Source organism: Myxocyprinus asiaticus, chromosome 22 (assembly GCF_019703515.2).
Source record: "Myxocyprinus asiaticus isolate MX2 ecotype Aquarium Trade chromosome 22, UBuf_Myxa_2, whole genome shotgun sequence".
Lineage (NCBI taxonomy): Eukaryota > Metazoa > Chordata > Actinopteri > Cypriniformes > Catostomidae > Myxocyprinus > Myxocyprinus asiaticus.
Window position 1 is genome coordinate 4,893,895 of NC_059365.1, and position 19,357 is coordinate 4,913,251.

General features: G+C 36.9%; 1 protein-coding gene across 2 annotated transcripts in view; it reads right to left on the bottom strand.

Annotated features, from left to right (window-relative positions):
- LOC127412795 (iron-sulfur clusters transporter ABCB7, mitochondrial-like) overlaps window positions 1-19,357 on the bottom strand; it is a 48,599-nt gene that overhangs the window by 24,232 nt on the left and 5,010 nt on the right. Inside the window, exons 2-8 of one of the 2 annotated variants that reach the window (XM_051649439.1) lie at window positions 18,074-18,154; window positions 17,874-17,957; window positions 13,017-13,136; window positions 8,117-8,249; window positions 683-951; window positions 392-480; window positions 219-306 (exon numbers count right to left, since the gene is read on the bottom strand). In XM_051649439.1, the coding sequence (XP_051505399.1) occupies window positions 219-306; window positions 392-480; window positions 683-951; window positions 8,117-8,249; window positions 13,017-13,136; window positions 17,874-17,957; window positions 18,074-18,154 (864 nt within the window). The remainder of the gene's footprint in view (window positions 1-218; window positions 307-391; window positions 481-682; window positions 952-8,116; window positions 8,250-13,016; window positions 13,137-17,873; window positions 17,958-18,073; window positions 18,155-19,357) is intronic. The other variant, XM_051649440.1, reaches the window with a different exon arrangement.

Sequence of the window (19,357 nt, forward strand, 5' to 3'; positions counted from 1 at the left end):
AATTGACAGCCAACAGCCCTAAACACCACATATTTACCATGTTGGACAAACAAAATTTTCTCAAGGCTTAGCAAGATCCTTTCACAAGTAATTTGTTAAAAAAAAGAACATTAATTAGATCTTTTTTTTTTTTTTTAGTTCAAATGACTATTTTGTACTCTATACATGTAAAGTGCCAAATATTTACAGTAATGACAGCAGTTCAACGTGTAACCCACCTTAACAGTTTCATAATTAAGAAGAGAGTCAATCGCGGCATTTCCAGCTTCATTATCTGCCTTATTCATCTCTATCCTGAACCGCGTCCTGACCGAAGACACATAAAAATAATTAGAGATATCAATGTAGCTTTTAAGACAAATAACAATTATTGTGAAATGACATACTGTACCTCCATTGTGTAACAGCGATTGTGAATGCGGTGTACGCTGACAGCGTTCCCAGAGTGACCAGCGCAAACTGACCCCCGCATTTATAATACTGCAGAGAAACGATAAAACAGCTGTTAGACACCGAAAGTAAATAGTTCTACTGGATATATATATATATATATATATATATATATATATATATATATATATATATATATATATAGACAGATAGATAGATAGAGAGAGAGAGAGAGAGAGAGAGAGAGAGAGAGAGAGAGAGAGAGAGAGGCTGAGATTCAATGATGACCTACCAAAATGCCGCTGACCAGAAGCATCTCAAACAGAGTGGGTCCCAGGTTAAAGACGAGAGCGCTGAGAACAAAGCTGATTCCTCGCGTCCCGCGGTCAATGGCCTTCGACAGCGCTCCTGTCTGTCTGCTCAGGTGGAAACCAAGATCCAGGTTATGAAGATGGAGAAAGACGTTCTTAGCTATTCTTCTGATAGAGCTCTGAGCCACTTTTCCAAACACAGCGTTCCTCAGCTCATTGAAGAGCGCTGCTCCAGCCCGGGACACGCCGTCTGAAACCACACACACACACACACACACACACACTTAGTGCGCAGGTAACGTAAGAATTGCACACATTCACTGAAGAGCTGTTAACAGAAGAATAATAACAGCATTTAACTGTGAGCAAATTTAAGCCAAAACAACCACTAATTAAACCTGATTTCTAGCCTGCCAAATTTCTGACATTGCAAACAAAACCAATACAGAAATGGCAAAACTAGTCCTAGTCTTAACGTCTAGTGTTGTGTCTGGTGATTAAATCAAGTTTTTTTGTGCGCGTGTTTTTTTTATTATTATTGGGAAAGCTCTGCAGAGGGTAAATTCTGTCATCATTTACTCAACCTAATGTCTTTCCAAAACATGCAAGACTTTCTTTGTAATGCAAACTACAAATGGAGATGTTGTAATGAATATATTGGTCCATCATTTCAATACAACGACAGTGGATAGTTTCTCACTTTAAAGCTTAAAAAAGGACCCACAAGTATTATAAAATAGTCCATGCAATGTGTACGTCATATAAGTCTTCTGAAGACATATGAAAGTTTAGCCGTTCTGGAACTTCCACGAGAATAAGCAGTTGAATTAGACAAACCCACTCTTTCCAAAACACCGCCCTCCAAAGATAGTGATGAGACCCTCGCCTTCTCAAGGTTGTCAAACACAACAGTAGCAAAATAGCGCCCTCAGCTGACAGCTGTTATGAATCAGAATATGGCTTTAAAGGGATAGTTCACTAAAAAATTTAAATTCTCTAATTTAAATCAAACTCATGCTGTGCCAGATGTGTATGACTTTCTTTCTTCTTCAGAACATAAATGAAGATTTTTAGAAGAATATTTCCACTCTGTGGGTCCATACAAGGTAAGTGAATGGTGACCAAAACTTTGAAGCTCCAAAAAGCACATAAAGAAAGCATAAAAGTAACCCATAAGATTCCAGTGGTTTAATCCATGTCTTCTGAAGCAATCCAAGTGATTTTGGGTGAGAACAGACATTTATAGTGAAGATCTCGACATCCAATGCACGTTTATAGAAGTGCATTTACAGCTGCCATTTGCATTTAATATTCATTAAAACATCTCCTTTTGTGTTCCACATAATAAAGTCCTATGGATTTGGAAAGGCATGAGGGTGAGTAAATGATGACAGTAAACTATCTATTTTAAGTAAACTATCCCTTTAAACACAAGCTCTATGTACAGCATGTTTAATATCCAATTAATTACCACAAAAATTTGACTCGTTCCTCAGTTTGTAAAATCAAACTTACAATGGAAGTCTATGGGGCAATCATTGCATGACTAATAGACTTCCATTCTAAGTGTGTTACTATCAGTGCACTTTAAACTTGTGTTTAACCTGGAACATTCCTTTAATCTCAACAGGTTTCCGAGGCGGGAAAAGCAGCTGTAGTACCGCACTAGACTGCAAGGCAACAGTGACTTCATTCTCTTCACTTAGAGGACCTGATGCTCATTAAACCAGCCAGCATACATCACACCTAGGTCCAGTTTATACCCCTCTTGACCCATGAGCATATCTGACTCACTATACAGCGAATTTTCATCATTAACACTGCCTAGGTATCATGAGTCTTTTTAGTGTCTGTGGCTTAAAATAATTTTGACGAGGAGGAGGGCCGGGCCATGACTACGCGCGCCCGGTCCCCAGTCAGGCTAATCAGCCGAGGAGACGGATAAATGCAGCAGGACGTGGCAGTTCGGGAGAGAGAGAGCCACATGCAGCTGTAGTGTGTGTGTTTATGTTTTGTGTCTTTTGTTTTCATTAAACATTATTTTGATGGTTTGTCTGGTTCCCGCCTCCTCCTTTCCCATCCTTAACCCGTGTTACAATAATGTAGGCCAAACTGTTTCAGAGAATACAGCCCATATGCTGAGATGTCTGCTCAGGCGACAAAACAGGCGTAGTTTCATTGTAGGTGATTGAAACTGTATGTCTATGAATACATACATGTCTTCTATTTCAAAAGAGCAAGAACAATGTTGTATTCCATGATATGACCACTTCTGGTTAAAACGAGCTATTTCAGAGACTGCTCTAATGCATTAAATCCTTAGCTTGTGGATGAACGTTGGCTTATATACAATATCAATCAATGCAAATTCTGCACAGTAGGGTTGCCACGGTGTTCGGAGTTACCAGTTTTACTCGGTACAAGGAACAACGCTGGTGTGAAATTTTATACCGGGTAAAAAAGGGAAACATTATGAATGGAACTTCCAATATTAATACAATAGCCTAATGAATAGAATAGCCTTAAATAAAGAATAGTTGCGACACATGATAAATGAACCTAAATAACGCATTGAAAGCCAGATGTTTACCAACGTATCAAATTACACAAGCAGCAAAGTACGTGCACTGACAGAAGACGTTTAATTGCAGGTAGAGAATATAATGTGCATGGTGGGTAACTGTAAGATGTCTCGGATTCTGAATGAAACAAGAAATGATGTTAGACACACAGAAACACGCTTGAAGAAATACATGTATATTTTTAAGAACAGATGACAGAAAAGCCATCTATGCGCATGTCTGATGCGCTGTTTGTTCGGAGGCGTGCAGTCTCGTGGAACACACGTATGTAAAGGGTTCTCACTCTTTCTTTGTTTCAGTCTTCTGAAATTTTTTTGCAAGAACAGTATCATCTATCAGAATGCTGCAAATGACCTCAGACCATCTCAGCTCAGGAGGTGCTCTGAGTTCTGTTCGCTTTATTTCCACAGAGCAGTTCGTTGTGAGCGCAACTCTGCAGGGTCACTTTATATATAGCCTATACATCTGTGATTAAACCATAAAATAACACAAAAACACGTTCACCTCGAACCATGAATTATATTTCAGTGATTATTATCATCATTATAATTATTATGTTTACATTTATAATTGTTTTTAGATCTTAATTTGTATTAGTAATTTTCCACCTGTTGTCATAGACGGATACTTGAGTTACTGTAAATGGAAAGGGGATTAGATGCGATTTTTTTTTTTTTTTTGACCTCTTCCTTATTTTAATTGCATTTTCATTTTGTTTGAAGTGCAATTTGAATTTAGAGATGTCTTTGGTTTAAGTTTTTCATTTTTTAAATAAATGAATTTTATTTTCAATGCAAAATCACTAAAGCAAGAATATTCATGATCCCTCAGACCGGGGGTTCACGATGTAACTGGATATTGTGATATATATATATATATATATATATATATATATTTTTTTTTTTAAATAAAAATATTGTGAACATATTTCTTGCATATCGCCCAGGCCTAGGAGGGAACAAAACTAATTTATTGAGACACATTCAAATCATTACCCTTCCGAAGCAGCTAAACTGGGTCCTGGGTTGAAAGGTAATAAAACACCAACATTAAACCTGCAACAACCCACAATAAGTGATGTATTTGCCCAGACAACGAAAAACCGACCGGTAGCCCATGATGGAGAGAATGCACAGATGAAGTTGGTTCGTTGCCAAAGAGATGTTGCCCTTCACAACTGTTGAAAAGCCATCTTTCAAAAAGTTGAACAACACACATTTTAATTGCACTTTTCAGTTTAATTTACATTTTTAGTTAAAATAAATAAAAAAATAAAGTTAAAAGTTTGAAATCAAGCTGCCTTGCGTTATTGTGTAGGCAATTGCTTAACGAAAATTACCCCATAGTACCACTTAGTGTCCAACCAGCGGTAATACTGGTGTTAGTCGGTTTGAACGTGAACACTGCACCAGTGTAAAAATTATGATATCGTGGCAAGTCTAGTGCACAGATAATCTGTGCCTTGCAGCATGCACACACACGTTGCACAAAAGGCATCTCGGAGAAGTATTTAATGGTCTGTGTGCACAGAACCTAATGACTCTCATTAAAACATGCAATTATGAGGAGAAAGTTAATTTTCAATCTAAGACACAATGACTTGCTAAGTGGTTGGTTACATTACTCATTAGCTTAATTTCTCTTTATTTAAGCATGCACTTCATTCGCTGTCACACGCTCCAGAATGAGCCCAAACTCCGACTGGAACTAACTGGAATTTGTTTGGTCAAACTCTTACACTACAATTTTAGATCAAGCATGACCTGTTATAAAAAGTTTATTTCAGGCTAAGGCTCTAAATAGTTTGGCCACACTGCAAATGTTTTTGAATAAGCCTGGCAGAATTGACGTTCAGTATTATAAAATCATCCTTCTTTATCCCATGGGGTGAAAACAGCCTGATTATCCATGATGTTTGTGCAAAAAACAAAAGAAGAAGAGATTATGTAAAATAAATAAATAAACAAGTTTCAAAATAACATCCTTTCTGACTTAAATAACAGAGGAATCTATACAGAAGAAACTTCATATACGGTGTTGAGATCTATAATTCAATGTGACTGATACAAGTAATGATAGGCAATAATATTTAATATCAAAGTATAGATTTAGGTGTCAATGTTTGATCACGTAACTCAAGAAATGGAAATGTCAGCATGTGGGGTGGGTGCAGGAATTGATATCACAATATTTAAAAAATTGCGGCAGATGATATACTGTTGTGTGTGATAATCCCAGGAGATCAGCAGTTACAGAAATACTCAAACCAGCCCATCTGGCACCAACAATTATGCCACGGTCCAAATCAATGAGATCACATCTTTTCCTCATTCTGATGGTTGATGTGAACATTAACTGAAGCTCCTGACCTGTATCTACATGATTTTATGCATTGCACTGCTGCCACACAATTGGCTGATTAGATAATCGCGTGGATGATTGTTGGTGCCAGACGGGCTGGTTTGAGTATTTCTGGGATTTTCACGCACAACAGTCTCTAGAATTTACACTGAATGGAACCAAAAACAAAAAACATCCAGTGAGCGGCAGTTCTGTGGATGGAAACGCCTTGTTGATGAGAGAGGTCAACAGAGAATGGCCAGACTGGTTTGAAATGACAAAGTCAACCATAACTCAGATAACCGCTCTGTACAATTGTGTTGAGAAGAATATCACATCAGAATGCTATTCTGAGATGTGGGTTGGCGCTGTTTTGGCTGCACGAGGGGGACCTACACAATATTAGGCAGGTGGTTTTAATGTTGTGGCTGATCGGTGTATAATCAAGATACACATATTTAAAGAAAAATGATAAACTATTCAAAAATAAATAAGTCCTTTTATAGAAGTAAAACTTAAATTTCTAACTATTTAAAAAAATATTGTAAATAGCAATGAAACAAAACTACTATTTTATCTACTCAACATAATAAAAAAAAAAATATATAAACAAATGTAAGGTTTCTTTTTGCCCCTTTTATATTCTGAAGCAAACCTGCAGTAGGCATTTCTTTGCACAATTTCGCATTTTGGCTATAGCCTTTCACGGCATACTGGAGAACTTTTTGGAGACTATGGGCTCTATTTTCATGAGTGTGCAAAGTGCAGCGCTATATGCTAAGACGCCTTATCCATTTTTCATGAGAGTGCTAATTCTAAGCGCAATTATCGTGCCAGTGCAAAGTGCAAGTGGCCGTGGGTGGAAGTGTTTGCGCAATCTGTGGGTGTATGCGTGCAAACTGTGGGTGTATTGTATGTTAATGAAATGGCTTTCCCTGAGAAATAGGTAATTGCGCTAAGACGTTTCAAAAGCAGGTCTCATCTCAGCGCAAGGTCTAAAGTCAGTTCCTGCATTTGCAGTTTGTTGATTTCACCAGCAGGTGGTTAAAAAGTTCATGTCCAAACTCTAAAAATATAGTGGAACATCAAATTATGTCCCTGACAATAGCCGTTTTATGATACAAAAATGTTTTAGATTTGTGTTAAACTATCTATAGGTCATGGTTTATTTTTCAATAACTATTATTGTTATGTTTATATTTACAATTATATTTATGATCTAATTTGTATTGGTATTTTTTCACCTGTTGTCGTAGAGTGATTTTTAAGTCACTGAAAAAGAGGCCGGTGGAAGTTGGAGAGAGTAAAATGTTTGGATTTGGTATGATTTTTTGTTGACCACTTCGTTATTCAAGTGCAATTTAAATTTAGATCTATTTTTGGTTTAATTTGTTTGTGTTTCAATAAATGAATTGAATTTTCAAAATCAAAATCGACCGGTAGAAAGGAAGTGCATTCCGATACAAATACTGTTAATTCAAGACATGACGTGTGTGTCAGTAGATAAAATGATTAATAATACTTACATTCTCTGTCATTTAAATGGAGCGTAAATCCAAATCCTGACCAGAACCACATTTTCCAATGCACATAAAAGGAACGTGTCACTGTCATTGAAATATGCCTGACATTCAACATTTGTTTATGCACAAAAGAACGCAAGTCCATATTTCATTTATTTGCATACAGCCCATTTACACGACCAAATTCTTATGAATGTGCTGTCTTTGTTTATATCTCTGGTGCTTGACAGGGAATGGACTTTATAATAGGACGCAGACGGTGCTGGAGAAGAACCTCAGAATTAAATTGCACTTGACCCAGCCCATTAGTACTTTGCATGTAAAATTTTGGCAAACCTACTTACCCTACACTTAACACATGCTTGCACGTATATACCAAAACTTCATGGCCATGCCCACTGATGCGCTTAGCGCTAGCACTCTTAAAATAGGGACCTATATGTTAATGCTAGATATAACAGTGTTGACAGCTTTAGCAACAGTAACTAAAGGGGCGGGGCTTAGCAGGCTAAATGTAAAATTACTGTAATGCTCGTTACATACCATACAGTGTTTTTTTTTCCGCTTAACTAAGACAGAAACAATCCTCAAATTTAGACTGGTTGACACATTTCTACCGGTTTTCAGTTTCAATCGGTATATAGCTCACATTTAATGTGAACTGAACTGAAAGCAAGTGTGTGTCTGACGCTAAAGTGTGTGTGTGTGTGTGTGGGAATAGTATCAGAAGGCAACACCAGCAATGTCTGTTAAACATCGCCAGTGTTCAAATATTTTTATGAAGTTAAACAAAACTGCAAACTGCATTAGCACCTTTAAGAGCAGATTTATACATGACAATCAAATTAAAATTCATGTAAAAGCAATTCTGACACTAAACTTTTCGGGAAAGGTCAGTCAGCACTTAATATGCAGCGGGCTCCCAAAATGAAGCCAAACACCTGCCAGGACAGGAGCGGGCAGGACTTACAGCCAATCAAAATAGTCGTTGCCATGGTTGCCACCGTGTTTGGCGCATCGCTCAGGTTCAACATGTGTCCTGACATCTGGTTGAGGCCATCCACCGCATATTTAAACATAAAGGGCACCGTCACATTGGTTATCTGGAGGACAAACAGAAGAGAGGGTGAGAGTGATGTGAGTGCGCCAACTGTTTTGATAGGTTTCAGAGTGCACTGACGGGCAGCATTAATGGCGGGCAGCGAGTGTGCTCCTGCAGACAGATCTGGAAATGCTTTGCTTGATGCATTCACTAATGGAATTGAAATGGTTATTAAAGCTAATTAAAAGCTCGCGGACAGCTGCTGTGTCATGCCAATAAGCAGCAGAGCATTAGCCAGATGCCATTTCCCTTTAATTTGGCCCCACTCTAGCTCACCCTTGTCATCTCATGTGACTCAGACAGCTTGTAATGTAATTGTAGGTGAATGGCACACTTTCAATATTACTTCACAAGATTTCATTTTAAATTTCATGTGTGACGACACCACAGGAGGGTGAATCTCACAAAACCTGCCAAGAACAAGTCTAGGTGTTATTACACCTCATAATCAATACTAAGAAAACATTTATTATATTTTGCATAAAAAAAAAAAAATGAAGTGAATTGTTATGACCATTGGATTTTTTGCATTGCATACCTTATTTCCATGGCAATTTCAAAACACATTTCCCCTCCAAATTGTCATTACAGCAAGACAAAAAATAAAATAAAAAAATCAATACAGTATTGCGGGGGAAATAAAGAAATATGTATTGTAAAATATTTATCATGGTGGTATTTGGTGTACTGCCTTAAATTTATGCTGACAGCAATAAAAAATAGGTAATACAACAAGATTCCATTCGTTAACATTAGTTAATGCATTAGTTATCATTAACTAACAATGCACAATATATTTTTCACAGCATTTATTAGGCATGTGACAGTATTCAGTAATACGGTATATCAAGGTAATTAACATGCACAATACTGTTAACGTGGGCACTTCAAAATACCATAAATAATTCGAGATAACCTTTTAGCCAAATTATTTACATTTTTCTGATCGCACACTAGTTTTTTCCATCAACAAATCAAGACATGCACACACTGATGTAAACAAAACCAACATGGACAAGAATCATTTGCACTTTAATCTGTACTAAAAAGGACTGCGCCAGATTTTCATATATTGATCAGATATTGATCATAAGGGACTTTACATGTTTGCAGCTTTGCACTTTAAGATTTCTGACTTAACATTTATTTTCAGATATTTGTTTATGCATTTGTAAACTTTTTATTGTATATTTAATTTTTATGTGTAATTATTTACATTCAATTATTTTTTTAAATGTTCAGAATTCTTTTAAAAGTTTTGTTATCTGTTAATTTAAAAGGCGAGATTGGTATTGAAAAAAGTAATTCAACTTGCTATTAAGAGAACAATTTGTTTATTTCTCAACCCGTTTTTGTAATGTCATTCAATACCGTGATAAAACCTTATACAGTCATAAAAGCTAAAGCAATTATTGTGATGTTAAAATTTGATACCGTTACATGCCTAGCATTTATTAATCTTTGTTAAAGCTATTTAATAAAAATACAATTGTTCATTTTTAGTTCATGTCAGTTCAAAGTGCATAACTAATGATAACTTGTGCAACTTTTGCTTTTAACAATGTGTTACTATATGTTGAAATTAACATTAACCAAGACTAATAAATGCTTTAAAAGTATTCTTCATTGTTAGTCCATGTTTACTAATGTTGTTAACTAATGTTAACAAATGGAAACTTCTAGTAAAGTGTTACCAAAAAAAACTAAAATAATTGAAACATACACGTACAGTAATAAGAATGTAATGAGAATAATCATTGATACAAACAGGAATTACAAAAAAGGGGCGTTAAAAAGCGTTATATAAATCATGTTTGACATAACAATACTGTATATATATATGGGAACACTTTACAATTTTTTCTCCCAATTTGGAATGCCCAATTCCCAATGTGCTTTTAAGTCCACGTGGTCGCGTAGTGATTCGCCTCAATCTGCATCTGAGACCGTCATCTTATCACGTGGCTTGTTGAGTACATTGCCACGGAGACATAGCGCATGTGGAGGCTTCACGCCATCCACCGCGACATCCACGTTCAACTCACCACGCGCCCCACCGAGAACAAACCACATTATAGCTATGGAGGAGGTTACCCCATGTGACTCTACCCTCTCTAGCAACCAGGCCAATTTGTTTGCTTAGGAGACCTGGCTGGAGTCACTCAGCACGCCCTGGGATTCGAACTAGCGAACTCAAAGGGTGGTAGTCGGCGTATTTTACCACTGAGCTACCCAGGCTCCCCATCCATTTACATTATTAATGCATTAGGTATCATGATCTAACAATGGGCCTCATTCATGAAACAACACATTTTTGTGTAAATTGTTCATAAAGCCTTCTAAAGTAAATTCTCGGATTCATGAAAGTTTTCACATTCACATTATTTGGTATGAATGAAATTTACACCTGCTCACATGTAAATCATGCATAAGACATCCGAAAGTGTTGTGTTCTTACAGGCAAACTGTCATGACTACATTTTGATAGAAGTGAAATTAAATAAGTAATGAAAAAAGTAACTAATAATTAAATAATTAAACTTAAAAATGTATAAATTAAATAACCTTAAAAAAATAAATTAATAGAAAAAAAAAAAAACATAGCCTATACTTATTTAGAAACTTTTTTTTACTGCTTGAATCTTTTTTTTTGTCCTCTAACATGACTGTTTGGACTATATTTTTTTTTTATTTGATATGAGCTCTATAATTTAGACTTCATAATTTAGTATAGGCATCGGTAAACAGTGTTCAGTTGATAACTTACGGTCAATGCTAATGCTGGTAAATCCATAAATACACACATCGCGGGCAGGTATGTACACAATTCAACAGTGAAAAACAGAAAAGCCTGCACACCGTCGTATAAGCTTGTAAATCTGTAATATCTTACAGCGTTTCGGTCAAAGATCTTTTTCATGCATTCTATTAATTTCTCTGAAGATTCTTCCAGTTAAAAGTATATTATTGTTACCATCATGATTTACCCGAGAAGTTTCACAAATGATGCTGGCGATGCGCTGCGAACTGAACCAAAGAAGGTTAATGGTGGTGGACATCCTCCTCCTGGCGTAAACTGAACATTTTTTACACTCATGTAAAACCATTTTTATTGACTTCTTGAACTGTTTGATTAATAAAATCAAAAAAACAAAACAGCATCATACTGTCATATTGACATTATTGTTCTTGCTAAATAAAAATTTTACGATGAAAATGCACTTTCACTAGTGAGTCTGGTGCCTTCATTACACGGCGTTTTCACGGCCATGGATTGTCAACTGTGTATGAACGTGTGCACGCCCCTTCTGTTTGGAATTCACTAACATACACACGTTTTACTAACAAATCTGGGGAGTACGAAGCACTTGTGAATCTGCCAGAAAATTTTCGGGAAGTTCCATTTTATGCGCAAATTACTCCGAATCTACTCATATAGTTACGAAAGTTTCATGAATGAAACTTACAGCATTAATCTTTGTAAATGTTAGTTAATAAAAATACAATTGTTAATTATTAGTTCATGTGCATTAACTAATGATAACATATACACTTTTGATTTTAAATATTTTTTACTATATGTTAAAATTAACATTAACCAAGATTAATAAATGCTGTAAAAGTACTGTTCATTGTTAGTTCATGTTAACTAATGTTAAAAAAAATGGAACCTTATTTTAAGGTGCTACTATCTGTATATTTATTTAATTGTCATGAAAAGTCCTAATGGTCCCAAAAACAGGCTTCGCAAAACATAATTCTTGTTTTTTTTCTTTTCTTTTGTTTTTGGGCTGAAATGTGACCCAGACATGTTTCTGTGAGATTCACCCAGGAAATGCAGCGCTGCTTTTGCAGGAAGTAGTGTCACTGTGAAGTAAAGCAAGGATCCATAACTTCCTAATTACTGCATTGAAGCTTAATTTGTGGAAGATAAAAATGAGCTGCCAACACCTCAGTGATAATTTCACTTTCAAACAGCATCCATCCATAGCAATGCCCTTTAACAAGAGGACAGAGTTTGGAGGCAACTGGATCTAAACTTTTTTAATTACTGATCTCACCAAACAGGTCATCACCAGAGCTCCGTTCCAAAACCTAGTAAGCTGCCTCCGCAGGCAGCATTTAAAGGCATCATAGGTGCCTCACGGGACAGAGCCCAAATGTATGTAAAATGGTCAAAACAAAAGTTTGATTGACCATCCGAATACATGAAAATGCAGTACAAAAAGAATGTTAGCAGCAGGCTGTTGCATTTAAGAACATCACACCAGGTGATGGAAAGAAAATGTGTCATATTTTAATCTGTTTTTACTTTCCGGGCAGCAAATTAGTGGGAACAGAAAGGAAAATAACATTTGACTGTGACAACTTGACAAACAAATTTAAGAATGTTCGATCTTGACCAGCAAAATCTTTTTAAACTTGAAAACATTTTAAATTTTGTGAATGGCTACGATGGCATATTGGACCTTGTAGTCTAGAATGGTTTGAAACATGTTACTTTTTAAACATTAATCAATAATCACAATAATCATAAACGTTTCCAACGAAAAATGTTTTTGACACATATACGTTGCTAAAAAACACATTTGTGGGACTGGTGAAAATATTTACAGGACAGGTACAAATTTGAACTACTGACAGGAAATCCTTATTTTTGAGCCCTGCAATCTGTATCCTAAATGTTGTTACTGTCACAAAACATTTATAGTAAAACTTCTATAAAAAAACAAACTTTCCCAATTATATAGTGGTATGACAAATGCACCTTGGCTCCAGCAAGCAGCCCCAGTGATATGGCCACACGTGCTCGGAGGTCTGGTCGGTCTTTGGGCCAAACATACGTCATCATTGCTCCCAGAATCTTCGTTGAGTTCACTTCCTTGAGCTGCCGACAAAAATATAATAGTTTGAATATAATCAAATGTAACAATTAAAAATTTTTAGATATCAAAGACTTTTCATTTATCAGCTGAAATCTTAGAGCACTCAGTAATTTTCAGTTTGCATCTTGGACTTGGACACTGACACCTAGGAGTGTGGATGCATTATCACTCAAACACAACAGTTTTCAGTCACCAATGCCACTGTAGAAATTCACTATTCACAGCCATGACTAATATAAATAATGAGTGAAAATGTGCAATAACAGTGCTGTACCTGAGATTGAGTATTCGGCTGTGATACTAACATGGGAATAAAACAGCTTTTATAAGAAGTCTTCATCTCATGTGAGTGGTCGTGCTTTTACACATTTGTTTCAAAACTACAATTTATTTATTTTTAGGAGTAAAACACTTTTTATAAGGAAAAAAGTACTGAGTGCACCTTTAAAATAAAATAAAGCTACAATAATTACTGGCTGATGCTGCTAGTCTTAAAGAGACAGTAACCGATTAAGCACGTGTTCTACACATCAGTGTAAATACTTGTAAATAGTACAAACTATGCAAGTAAATAATGCAAATATAACAAAACATAACAAAAATATTAGAGCTGTTGGAATTAACGCGTTAATCGCATGTGATTAATTAAATAAGTTTAACGCGTAAATTTTTCTTAATCGCGATTAACACATTTACCGTTAATACAGCATAAACACTTGTTAGGAGGGCGGCACCTTTGTAATGTTTCCGGTTGGAGTCATTACACTGACACACCACAACAGCGCTTCCCTGTCAGTGATAAAATGATGGAGAATGGACCTCTTAGTGCTATTATTTGATGTACAAAACAAGCCGAGATGGGACTTGTGATAGAAATCAAGCATTTTCATTGCATTTTAATTACCACTAAAGCAAGTCTTTTTTTATTATTTATTTTTTTATCCCCTTTTCTCCCAATCTGGAACGCCCAATTCCCACTACTTAGTAGGTCCTCGTGGTGGCGCGGTTACTCACCTCAATCGGGTGGTGGAGGACAAGTCTCAGTTGCCTCCGCTTCTGAGACCGTCAATCCACGCATCTTATCACGTGGCTCGTTGTGCATGACACCACGGAGACTCACAGCATGTGGAGGCTCACGCTACTCTCCCCGATCCACACACAACTTACCACGCGCTCCATTGAGAGCGAGAACCCCTAATTGCGACCACGAGGAGGTTACCCCATGTGACTCTACCCTCCCTAGCAACCGGGCCAATTTGGTTCCTTAGGAGACCTGGATGGAGTCACTCGGCACGCCCTGGATTCGAACTCGTGACTCCAGGGGTGGTAGTCAGCGTCAATACTCGCTGAGCTACCCAGACCCCGCACGCCAAGTCTTAACTATCACTCCGCTTTTCCCGTGGAGTTCAAAGCACCGCTGGATGCTAGCGTCGACGCGAATCATGAACGCAGCTAGCCACAGTCTACTGGCAGATTAATAGTGTGGATGATGATATTTTAAGAGATTTATGCACATTACAATGAAAACTAAACCTATGGGGAATAATTATTTAAATTAGTCAAACTCCCAATTAGGAAAATTGGGAAATGTTTAATGTTACTTTAATAGGTCGCATTATATTGTGGAAGGCTTTGTTTGGAAAATTTTATTTTCCATTATATTGTTTTGTTTTCTTTCCTAAGATGGAAATAAATGCATTTTGACAGGAAAATAAGTATATATGGTGTCAAATTTCAGCATTTTTATTATGAATCACGATTAACAAAAAAAAAAAAAAAAAAGTGATTAATCGCAATAAATTTTAATCGATAATTTTAAGTATAATTTCAGAATGGCAAATATTCTAAGCATTTCCTGTAATATCGAAAGTTTGGGGTTGTGAACGGTCATTTCATGCTGTCTCGTTAGACAGAAGTACACCATAAAAATTTGTAAAAATGTTAACTGGTTAACGGGTAGTTACTTTTTTTTTTTCTCTAGGTTGCGGAGGATGAATCTCAGCTGCCTCTGCGTCTGAGACCGTCAATCCGCACATCTTATCACGTGGCTTGTTGAGCGCGTTACCACGGAGACGTAGTGTGTGTGAAGGCTTCACGCTATTCTCCGCAGCATCCACGCACAACTCACCACGTGCCTCACCGAGAGCGAGAACCACATTATAGTGACCACGAAGAGGTTAACCTAACATGACCCACCCTAGCAACCGGGCCAATTGGTTGCTTAGGAGACCTGGCTGGAGTCACTCAGCACGCCCTTGATTCGAAGTCGCGACTCCAGGTGTGATAGTTTGCGTCTTTACTTGCTGAGCTATCCAGGCCCCCTAACGGGTAGTTACTTTAATATATGCAGTAAAAAATTATACAAATGATTAACAAGACAATACATGTAATTTTACGGTAAAAATTTTAGTTTTTTAGATGTCAAAAGAATGACTTTACCATAAAATGTACAGTGAAAATTGATGTTTATCAAGAGAATATATGTACTCTTACAGTTAACTATTGTTAAAATGACGGTGAAAAACAATCATCAGCCATACCCAGAAGTCTCAGCGTGACCCATTGCATTTCATTATATTTTATGGGAATAGTTTCTTGTTATTTTTAATATCAGTTATGTACATCAGGGTGTTCTGCGTTATATTTGATGAGCTTAATGTTTATTGTATTATTTTAGTGTCACGTGTTACCCTGATGGTGTTTTGTGTTTGTGTAAATAACACTGTGCAGTGTTTCTACATGTGCATTAATTAGTGCTCCTGGAAGAGTCACTCTACATGAACTCTTATGTCATCATGTGGCCTTCTGTAATTACTATGGTGATAAACAATACATTTTCATAAAGTGAAAAGCAGACTTTTATAGTTCAAGAAGGATAGTATATTAAGTTAATATCATTTAATAATATAAACTGTAGTGATCAAAATTACACCCCATAAAGCCTGAAGCAGTCACTGTATTTTTTTTTTTTTTTTACAGTAAATTTCTGGCAATCACAGCTGCTGGTATTTTACCGTAAATTTAACAGATTTTTTTTTTTTTTTTTTTTTAACAGTGATAGCATCAGCATCTGCTGTAGGGGGCATCAGTACAAATCATTCAGTGATGTAACATATTTCAGAGTGAAAAAAGTAGGGCCGGACTTGGTTTTATCCATTGGTAATTGATAGGATACAGAGTAGTGGTCTCTATAGGACAGGTACTGTAGTTGGAGAGGAGGGGCTGAAAAGTAAGAGGGCTTGGTGACGTCAGCCAAAAAGGAAAGTTCCAAGAAAAGGCAGAGCAAGTTTTATATTTAAAGGAGACCTATTATTGCCCTTTTTACATGATGTAATATAAGTCTCAGGTGTCCCCAGAATGTGTCTGTGAAGTTTCAGCTCAAAATACCCCACAGATCATTTATTATACCATGTTGTAAATGCCTCTTTTTGGGTGGAATTAAAAACACACTGTTTTCGTGTGTCTCTTTAAATGCAAATGAGCTGCTGCTCCCCGCCCCCTATTATTATACAGACAGTAAGCGTAAAAATAACGACATAACTCTGTTCTCCGTGAATACAATTAGAGACAATGGTAACTTTAGCTGCATTATCCGTGGAATCAGCTAACAAGCACATTCGGAAAGGCGATTTGCAAACATTCACAAAATATAAAGTGCGATACTAAAGCTGGAACACGAACAGTTGGTACTGATCCATGCTTGAGAATCAAATATTTGGAAAATCCTGCTTTATATTAGTGGTAGTGGGGGCGTGGTCGAGCGCCCGTCCGGAGAGAGAAAGCGGTAAGGGCGCTTACACCGTAGCTAAATTACGTCTAACACCTGTCTCTAATTCCAGTGAGCTGGGGAGAGCGGCATATAAACAGCCACGCCACCGTCAGAAGCAGAGAGAGAACAACACATCAGTCCAGTGTTGGCGTGTGTCCTGAATGTCAAAAAGCTGCATGTCTTTTAAGAAGTTTATGGAGAGTTTTGTTATTGGTGAAGCTATCTGAGTGAACCCAGGAAAACACTAGAGAGAGTGTACAGGCTGTGCAGAGGGCAGAAAATAAAAGCCTTACTTTGACGGTGTCCGAGCTTCCCAACTCGTCCTTTCCCGTGCAACCTTCACAATACTGATCCTCATTCACAAAGCAGTCCGGTGTAAAATGATTTAAACAAACATAAACTAATTTTGGTATGTTTGGGGGCACATTTACTTCAAAACAAAACTTGTCCACTGCGTCTTCAGTGGCTCTGATGCCGGGAGTACATGAAGACTCTTATGTTCACTTTTACAGCCAACAACAGAATACTTATGATGCTTACGAAGCTGAGACATTATTCTTCCCACCATAGCTGATCCAGCGTGGAAAAAATGGTGGACTGTGTGTAGATCACTCGGAGGAGGATCTATGATAATAGGGTGGAGTCCGTCACCAGTCGTGGGCGTGGCCACGAAAACCGATCATTTTGAAACACTGTTTTTGATTAATAGAAATATAAGAAAGAGGAGTGGCTGGACTTTTAACATTGTAGGGTGGTTGTGTGCACACACTGCCGACTCACATTTATGTTCAAACACCATGTAAAAGTGAATTTTGCATAATAGGTCCCCTTTAAAATAACATGAATTGATGAATTGTTCACCAAGTAGACCTGGAATGTACATTTAGAAAGTAAATAGGGTCAACTTTGACCCCAATTTCATGTTGACTTCAAAGTGTGTTATGTACTGGAGCTTCAGAAATAATCTTACCACATTTTTTGGATCTGCGTTGAGTCCTCCTCCTGCATGTCCATGCCAGCACTGTCTCTCTAGGACCTGTAGATGCTGGAATACCTATAATATTTCACTACTTTGCATTTCAGACACTGAGATTCTTATAAACGTATACATTTTAAGAAAATAAAAAAATCTGCAGAATTTCTTAATACAATATTTTTTATGTCACTTACTTTTACTGTTTCCAGGATCTGTCGACTGTTGTGACCTCTGTTGACAGCCCATGTCGATGATGCTAGGTTTGGACTTGATAGCTTTAAAAAAAATGAAGAGATGTGAGATTAAGTTTATGTTTGTAGTGGAGTACTCTAAAAGCACATTCAATACTTCAGCGGGACTTAAATATAGACATTATTCACAGTAGCGCCATCTTTTAATTTTGACATGAATGAAAACGAGGCTGTGAGGAATAGACCCTCAATGACATGCACTGTATTAGGGGTGTAACAATCCATCAATCTAGATCAATGCATCGATCAAATCACCAACGATACTATGCACTGATTCAACACGTAAACATCGATGTATATTTTTTTTTTAAAGATGCACCTTTATTTTGACATTTTCTTTCCAGACACGTCCGTACGCATTTCCATCAGGCGATGCAGCAACCTTATGATATTCAGTCGATATTGTTGTGCATGCAACACATTTGAATTCCACATGGGAATTTTATATTTTAAAGCGCTGTGGAGCAATTCATCCAATTCAAACGGCTAAACAGCCGTGATATTCTGAACAGCACTGACGAGAGAAAGAGAAAACACCTGCCCTGCCCCAACATCAGTTACAAGACTTTTCACATCTACACATAAACACCCTTACTAACATGTATCACAGTAAACTGTAACAGAATCTTTTAATACAACTGTGGAAGTGTTAGCTAAGAAAAACCACAGATAGCACATACTCTCCTGTCGTGGGTATGTAAGTATTTTGGATTGAAAGACTTGCTTGACTGTTGTAGAGATGACAAATTGTCACTGTAGTGTTTACCTCATTCCACAAGTCAATGAGCTGTCATCAAACGATTTATGATCACATGCATGTGACTTTATTTTTTGTATTATTAATTTTTCTGTATTATTTTTTTCAACAACTGAAATACCTTATTTTGTTGTGGATGTCCTAATCTGGATACTGGATTTGCACTTTCCAGAGAGCTCAATAAAATATTCAAATTATAATTTGGTTGTATTTGTGAGATAATAAATGTAATAGATTCATAAAATATAAGCACATAATATCATAATATCAATCACAGGCCCCTGAATCGAAATCGTATCGCGGCACACTTTGAGGTATCTGAAAAAAATCAGATCGCTGGCTAAGAGAATCGATATAAGATCAAATCGTGATGAAACTTGCGATTTACACCCCTAAACTGTATGCAAAACCTAGATTGCATCTAATTTACCACAAGAATATTTTCTGGAGTTTTGTCAACGGAAATGTCT